Source organism: Neoarius graeffei, chromosome 11, assembly GCF_027579695.1.
Source record: "Neoarius graeffei isolate fNeoGra1 chromosome 11, fNeoGra1.pri, whole genome shotgun sequence".
Lineage (NCBI taxonomy): Eukaryota > Metazoa > Chordata > Actinopteri > Siluriformes > Ariidae > Neoarius > Neoarius graeffei.
Window position 1 is genome coordinate 59,483,826 of NC_083579.1, and position 8,902 is coordinate 59,492,727.

At 42.1% G+C, this 8,902-nt stretch overlaps 1 protein-coding gene across 1 annotated transcript; it reads right to left on the reverse strand.

The window, feature by feature from the left end:
• Positions 1–3,405: 3,405 nt before the first annotated feature.
• cfl2 (cofilin 2 (muscle)) lies at positions 3,406–8,160 on the reverse strand. The gene is made up of 4 exons (XM_060933095.1): positions 7,961–8,160; positions 5,888–6,195; positions 5,703–5,779; positions 3,406–5,046 (listed from the first exon to the last, which is right to left on the reverse strand). Exons 1-4 carry the CDS (start codon positions 7,961–7,963, stop codon positions 4,934–4,936), a joined length of 501 nt encoding a protein of 166 aa, XP_060789078.1. The 5' UTR covers positions 7,964–8,160; the 3' UTR covers positions 3,406–4,933.
• Between the last annotated feature and the right edge of the window lie 742 nt (positions 8,161–8,902).

Genomic DNA, 8,902 nt, shown 5'->3' on the forward strand with positions numbered 1-8,902 from the left:
TCTCATTATCTCTAGCCGCTTTTCCTTCTACAGGGTCGCAGGCAAGCTGGAGCCTATCCCAGCTGACTACGGGCGAAAGGCGGGGTACACCCTGGACAAGTCGCCAGGTCATCACAGGGCTGACACATAGACACAGACAACCATTCATACTCACATTCACACCTACGGTCAATTTTAGAGTCACCAGTTAACCTAACCTGCATGTCTTTGGACTGTGGGGGAAACCGGAGCACCCGGAGGAAACCCACGCGGACACGGGGAGAACATGCAAACTTCACACAGAAAGGCCCTCGCCAGCCCCGGGGCTCGAACCCAGGACCTTCTTGCTGTGAGGCAACAGCGCTAACCACTACACCACCGTGCCGCCTTGTTTTTCTCTGAATAAATTTATTTCAATTAAAAGTTGGATTTTTCCTCGTTTTTTCAGTGTGAGATGAAGATATTTCAACAAAAGGTGTATTTTTCTTCTAACCCTTTTTCCTCATCTTTACAAGGGGTGCCAATAATTGTGGAGGGCACTGTATCTGTTTTGCCTGATGCGGGCGTTTGCATGACTTCCAACATGAAGCGTTTTCAGTATAACCACTAGGCGGCATTTCAAGTATTATGTATATAGGACTACACTGCTTCTGCCAACACACACACACACACACACACACAAAGCATAACTCCTGATAGACTTATATTAGAATAAGCAATTATTATTATTATTATTATTATTATTATTATTATTATTATTATTCGCTTATTCTTACACTGACGTGGAATTGATCAGGGAATACTGATTATGTTCTCAAGTAAGCTTGGATTGGTGAAAGGTGCTATATAAATTAAACTTCTTGTTGTTCTCTCTTTAGGTGCTCAAGGAAAATGGAGTTTATCAAATATGTGTAGCAAAACCCAGTGTAAAATGCTTTGGTTATCAATAAAACTAGAAGAACAGAAGATAGTTTGATGGGTGGTGTATTACACAAAATAATAAAAAATCCCAGTGATTTTCTCAAAACTAACAGATATCAAGAGGGTTAAATTACAAAAAATCAGCACATTTCTGAGACTGTGTTTAGTATCTTTCATGGCCAAGAATCTGACAGGTCAGAAGTAAAACTGGAATTATTGAAGAAGTTGTTGCCAATGCCAAGGCCTCCTAACTTCCTCTTAGTGATCATTACTGACTACAGCTAGTAGCTTCTCTGTGCCAACATAAAAAGGGGTTGCTTGACAGCATTCATTGTATTGAGCAAACGCAATACAATGGGCAGTCCAAGGAGCTTGGTGCAGATGAGGATCATAGAGTTACACAACTCAGCAGTGTCTCCTGTTTTAGCCAGCATTAACTTTTTCAGCAGTTTGTGCTACAGTTGCTCTTCTGTGGGATTGGACCATATGGGCTAGCTGTCATGCCCCATGCGAATCAGTGATCCTTCGACACCCATGACCCTGTCACCGGTTCACCAGTTGTCCTTCCTTGGACCACTTTTGGTAGGTACTAACCCCTGCATACCGGGAACACCCCACAAGATGTACCATTTTGGAGATGTTCAGACCCAGTCATCTAGCCATCACAATTCGGCCTTTGTCAAAGTCGCTCAGATCCTTACGCTTGCCCATATTTCCTGATTCCAATACATCAACTTCAAGAACTGACTGTTCTCTTGCTGCCTAATATATCCCGGCACCTGTCAAGGGGAAATGGAGTTCATTGAATCATTGTTCAACTACTTTTAAACAATACAAATGTATTATGAATCACATTAATGCTTCTCAATCCCTTGCAAAGGTTCTTAACATGATCTCTGGGTCACAAGAAATCAATAAATGGAGTCCAACATTGTGATTCAAACTCTACGCGAAAACATAAAATAAGTGTTTTTTGGCAAAAAATGAACCTCATGGTGCCACCATTAGACTTTTGAATATGGTCAAAAAATGTACAGGATGTCTTTATTGGTGAAAAGGAACACCCAAACAAAAATGCATCAGATTTTATGAAAGTGAGGGCAACTGATGCACCCTATTCTACAATGTACAAAATTGTCCAAATACAGAACCTGTGATTGAGCAGGTATGTCGAAACGTTTGACTGGTACTGTAGGTTGAAAAGGATTTGCAAATCATTGCATTCTGTTTTTAATTGTTTTACACAGCATCCCAACTTATTTGGAATTAGGGTTGTAAATACACTTTACTTGACTTGATAATATTAATAAAGCCAATATCCATATGTCTATTTTATATGGGACGGACTTGACCCAACTGCAACAAAACAACATTAAGATCATTTAAGCCTCACCCCAGCTGTCATCCTCTGTAATAACACATTGAGTAACTTTGCGCAGGGGTTTAATCTTGTGACTCTAGAGTGTCCATTTTCCCTGCGTGGGTCATGTTTCTCTCCAAATAAACATTCTCATAACATGTTACTTATGCATAGAATGAAGGATTAAATCAGCAACATTTAGCAGTAGGCATACAGCTGTTGGGCTATTATTTGCCATGTTCCAGAGCTACTGTAGAAGAAACACCATTGAGAGACTCGTTGGAAAACCATGTTCTAGGTGAATATTCACCATCTCTAATTAGGTTCCATCATCCTTGCTCTGAACCCCGTCAGTTGCCTTCTTACTACTCCTCTTACTCATCATCTCTGTTTAAAATAGATGGAATTTCAGGAACATGACTAACATTCTTGTACACCTTGTAACCGCTATTGCAACTTGTGCTCACACCGCACAGCCTTTCAGAGGGCACAGTCTTGTTCAGAGCATGGAGAGAGCAAGGAGAGGTCACTTGTTTATTTTCAGCTCGCTTGTTCAAACAGATGCAGGACTAATATAAAAGGTCCTTTGTTTCAAGCACATAAAGGCCCTAAATAATTATGTATTAAATGTATTCATATAACACTAACATCTTTATATCTTTACTGGAAGTATTGGTTTAAAAGTATTGTAAAATTATTTTCTAACATTATTTTTCTTCTCTTTATATGATGAAAGGCCATTTTGAAAGTTTATGGTTGATTCATTGCACGGGATAAAGCACTCAGAGACCAAAGAACTATAATAGTCGAGAGTTGGTGATAAAAGTGCTTCAGATAAAAGGGTTAACACTTCTTATACAGAAAGCCATGGGGTTAGACCCAGCCCTGCTGCATGTGTCTGGGGTGCAGCTTGGGTAGTTGCATAATCACTACTAAAAAGTTCCTGATCATCTGAGATACCCAGTAGTGACAGTCCCAGGCAACTCTATCAAAACACTATATGCCTTACATGTTTTTCATTCCTACACACTATTTTTACCTGTGATCTGAAAAATTCTGCTGCTGACATAATCATGTCTTATTTATTTTAACAAGTAAGCAGTATTAGCACTGACACTGACTTTTAATTATGAAGCAGATTGATGTGAATTTAAATGCAACACTGTTTATTGCCACCATTCATAAGTGCAAAAAACACTCTTTGTAACCATGCCCAGGCTGCTCAAGCAGGCTTCCCTTTCGCAGCTCTTTGGAAGCATGTTCAGTTTTGCCATTTGTGGATAACGATGACAAGACACAAAAGCATGTTGGCCATAAATAGCACCAAGCAGCAGAGGTCTGCTTGCTACCAGTAGATCAAATTCTCCAAAGGGAGAAGCAGCCCCTGGCCTTAAGCCCAGTTCAACTGGACGACACATAGCATTTTCACAGAAACACTTGAAGCACATGAGCCTGGACAGCTGGTCCATTTAAACTTGCAAAACATCAAAAAAATGTGTCAGACCAGATCACAACTGGTAACATCAAGTAGGACAGAAACTTGATGATAAAAATGAGTGCTATTTTGTTCAGTATGCACTATGCAAGAGTATTACACTACAGACATATACGTATGTTGTACATAGTATAGGCAAACCACATTAGTGTTAAAAATAAATGCAGTCAACTGTTGTTAAATTACTGCACTACCTTAAGTAAATTATACATAGTAAAGAAAAATATATCATTTAGGTTTGTGAATCAACACACATCTTGCATTTTATTTGGACTACAAATTGAGTAAATCTAAAAAAAGACAAGTTATTAGTACGCCTAAACATGTAAACGTCAGTGAAACGGTAAACCAGGCAGACCAGAGACAGGCTGTGTCAATGCCACAAGGTTTTATTGCAAAGTGGCAACTTCATAGATCTCAAAAAATGTTTAAGGCTGCAAACAGATACTGCCATCTTCACAGGTATTATGCATTCTTTTAGTGTCTAAAAAACAAACAACCAAGCAGCACCTCCTCCTTATTCAGTGGTGTACATTTCATTCAAATGAAAATAAGGCTGTCCATATGCATTGCAGGAATAAAGACGGTGGTAACTTCCATTTGGTGACAAACACAACAATTCTATAGACCCCATGCCCAGGTTTGTCTCAACTTGTAGTGTATAAGCAAGTGCTTTCATAGCTGCATAGTACTCAACATATTAGCCATGTCAAATTAGGCCAATTAGGTAGAACAGTTCAAATAAATGTCAAAACGTAGAGTGCAAAGTGCTCACAACTGGTTAATGCAACCCTGTGAAGCATTAACAGAAAGCATTCTCATGTCGGTTAGAGTAGTACAGAATATCTCCATGATACAAAATGTTAAACACTGGACATTGTATGTTTGTGCAAGGAGGACTGAACTTATAATACTGATACATGGCATTGCTGTTAGGCAAAATGTGCTCCAAGATAAACTTTTATGGGGACATACAAAACCAGGGTTTGAAAACATCAGCTGGCAATAAACCACTAGAACTGAATATGTTAATGAGATCACTTTCATATGGAAAAAAACAAACAAAACTTAAAAAAAAAAAAAAAAAAAGAGAGAACACCTAAAACTTCCATAAGGATCAAAATACAGGTGCTAAGTAGGAAAGGGAGTGGAATCCAGATGGCCGGTGTCTATTCAGTTTACAATGGTCGCCCTTCCAACGATACAACCACATTGCCTCCCAATTTTTCTGCCAGGGTTGAGTGGTCCTGAATGTCATCCAAGCCATTGACTTGCCATTCATGTTTGATACCTGCAAACAATGCCACATATACAGTGAATATTTAACAATTACGTCACAAAACTGAGTCGTACGCAAGCGGATAGCCGACGAGGCATGTAGCGCCAAGTCGGCTATTAAGCCATGTACAACGAGATTGAGTGGAATAATTGTTTTATTCTATCCACATTCACTGGATTTTGAGAAAGAGCATTTTAATTGTTTGCAAATCCAATAAATAAAAACTTTATACAAAATGTCTGACAAAATAATTTCCACTTAAACTGGTGAAATGACAGTAGCAATTTGTGAAAAATGCAATAATAATTCTTGAAAAAAAAATGATGTGTTCTTACCATCAAATACTTTCATTCCATACCCTGTTGCTTTTTTGTATTTTTTTTTTTTGTTTTCGAGTAGAGTTTTTATTTCATCCTCGGTTCAGCAAAATGCTTAGCCATTTTGTTTTTCTCTACTCACGGTATATGACCTGATAGCCTATTAGTATTGTAGCCAATCACAGCGCACGTTTGCTCATATCCAGTGAACATGGATAGAATAATTTGAATTATTCACCATCACAAAACTGTGAACCACTTCAAAATGATCAATATATCAAATATATGCATACTATGTGATATATTAAAAATAACTAAATAAAATACTGAGATACACAGATGAGACCTCACCTGTAAATTTCTTTTTAATGGCGTCTTTAGAACTAGCATATATCATCTTGCTTTTTAATGGCGCACCTTCAGGGGCCCTGGATATACACACAGATCAAATACAGTGACACTTTGTTTACCAAGATTCATTAAGAATTTATGGATAAAATGAGCTCATTCTTATGACAACAGAGGGGGTCACATACCAAAATATAAATACCAAGTCTTCTTTCTTGGACTCTTTAGTTTCATAAGTGGCATCATACAAGCCATATCTGCAGTCGTTTAGAGGTAGGAGCTTTACAAAACAGGCATACGGATCATCAACAGTCTCTCCGATATCGCCAACGAGGATTTGCTTGTCCTCCTCTACAATAATCTTCTTCTTGTCATCACTGAGGCAGAACAGCACTGCTTTTTTGCGCTTTTTTACCTCGTCCGAGGTTGAGGACTTTCGCACTTTCATGTCGTTGAAGACCTTAATGACTTCATCATTAACAGTGACTCCTGAAGCCTGCAGGTGTAGAGACAGTGATGTGTAAGATACAAAATCTCACATAAAAAGGTTGCACATAACTAAAGCAGGTGGTTCCAGAGGTGAGTCTTATGTTCTTCCCAATGTTAGAGTAGATATGGTGCAGACATGATGAAAGGGTTAATATAGCAAGCAAGCTGGACTGGACTTGCAACACCAATCACTTATACAGGAAGGGACAGAGCAGGCTATACTTCCTTAGGAGGCTGCGGTCCTTTAACATCTGCAGGAAACTCCTGTGGATGTTCTATCAGTCCGTGGTCGCCAGTGTCCTGTTTTACACCGTGGTGTGCTGGGGGGGGAAGCACATCCAAGGAGGACACATCCAGGCTGGACAAACTGATCAGGTGGGCCGGCATGAAGCTGGACTCTCTGGTGACGGTGGCAGAGAAGAGGACTATGGACAAACTATTGAACATCATGGATGATGCCAGTTACCCTCTGCACACCGTCATCAGCAACCAGAGGAGCCAGAATGCTCCTTCCCAAGTGCAGGACGAACAGACTTAAAAACTCCTTCGTCCCTCACGCCATCAGACTGTACAACTCCTGTCTGGGAGGGACGGGAAGGAGCAGTCGCCTAGCCTGACAATAAGCAATACCGGACAATGTGCAATATCTCTCCTGCTGGCCCCTCTTCCTTTCTTCCCCAAATCTTATTCTAATTTTCTATTCTCTGTTTATCCTGTAATGATGCTGCTGGAATCTTAATTTCCCTGAGGGAACCCTCCCAAAGGGAAGTTCTATCTAATCTAATCTAGTAATAGCTACAGGTAAACACCTGACATAAGAATCACATGTTGAAGGAAAAACAAAGTGATAATTACTGCTCATTATGGTTTGTTCTGCTCCTGTAGCCTGGTACTTGCTCTTCAGTTGTGTCCCTTCACTTCAGAGAGTTCATGTTAGCACTGAGCCCTGGATTGCTAGCTGTAGCTTTAGTGAACTCACTTTGCCTGAGGCACCATGAACACACAGTGGGAGGAAACAGACGGGCCTGGGGGGTTTATTGTTGTTCCTAGCAGGGATTAACTATATTTATATTCAGATCAATCTGGAGTCTTCATTTGGAAGTGAAGAGCCGCTCTTACATGTGACCAGCTCAGCACTTCGCTCCATGAAGAGTCTGTGAGGTAGCCATGAATTAGCTCGCAGTAAAGCAGCCGGCGCGGTGTGTGTGTGTGTGTACAGGGGTGTGTGTGTGTGTGTGTACAGGGACAGCTAAACCCTGCAAGAGTCATCATGGCCACAAATAGCTTGTTCAGTAGGAAAGTTTAATTTACACCCGACAGAAAATCCCTCTCGCTCAGTCACTGTGTCAGTTTGGCTTTCGGTATAAAATGTTCCAGACAGTTTACTGAATAAATAAACAAACAAAAGCTGCCTAGATTAAAAGTGATTAGCGTTTTAAAGTAGGAGCTAAAATTAAGTTAAAATGGCCGCCTAAGGCTCAAGGCCCTGACCGTTCCCAAACTGGAACTGATTTAATTAGCGACTGGTGCGGGGACACAAGTGAACACCGCACAGATACCGCGACACACCGGCAACCGAGAAACGGTCATCATAGCGGTACCGCGTGCTCCGGTCCGGTCCGGTCCGGTCCGGTCCGGCGGACTGAGCGGCGATCAGCGAGCGACAGAAGTTCAAAAATCATCTAAGAGTTGTTAAAATATTATGTATTACTAATTTCTGCCGAGCAATCAAATATCCTTAGTGTAATGACTGAAAGGCCTTTAGCACTCACCATGCTGTCCGCCGGGCTCTGTTCGCCGCTGAATGGGTGAATTTTCTTGGTAACTTCTATGGGGGAATGTGAGCGCGCGACTGTGAGTGTCCGAGACCACGAGGGGGGAGGGAGAGAGAGAGAGGGGAGCGCGCACGCGGGCGCGCTAATCACTGCACCGTCGCAGTGCGAATGAGCGCGTGACCACCACTGAACACCGCAATTCTGCAGCGCAAAGAAGCACGTGGCCACGACTGCACACTAACGTCCTGTGGAACAGCTGCATGACCGTCACGGCACACTAGAATCTTGTGGCACAGCTGCATGACCATCATGGCCCACTAGAGTCCTGTGGCACAGCTGCATGACCGTCAAGGCACACTAGAGTCTTGTGGCACAGCTGCATGACCGTCAAGGCACACTAGAGTCCTGTGGTACAGCTGCATGACCATCAAGGCACACTAGAGTCTTGCCACAAGACTCTAGTGTACTGTGACGGTCATGCAGCTGTGGCACAAGACTCTAGTGGGCCGTGATGGTCATGCAGCTGTGCCACAAGACTCTAGTGTGCCGTGACGGTCATGCAGCTGTGCCACAAGACTCTAGTGTGCCGTGATGGTCCTGCAGCTTTGCTAAAAGACCGTCGTTTGCAATGACGGTCATGCAGCTGTGCCACAAGACTCTAGTGTGCTGTGACGGTCATACAGCTGTGCCAAAAGACTCTAGTGTGCCGTGACGGTCATGCAGCTGTGCCACAAGACTCTAGTGTACTGTGATGGTCATGCAGCTGTGCCACAAGACTCTAGTGTACTGTGACGGTCATGCAGCTGTGCCACAAGACTCTAGTGTGCCGTGATGGTCATGCAGCTGTGCCACAGGACTCTAGTGGGCCATGACGGTCATGCAGCTGTGCCACAAGACTCTAGTGTGCCGTGATGGTCCTGCAGCTTTGCTAAAAGACCG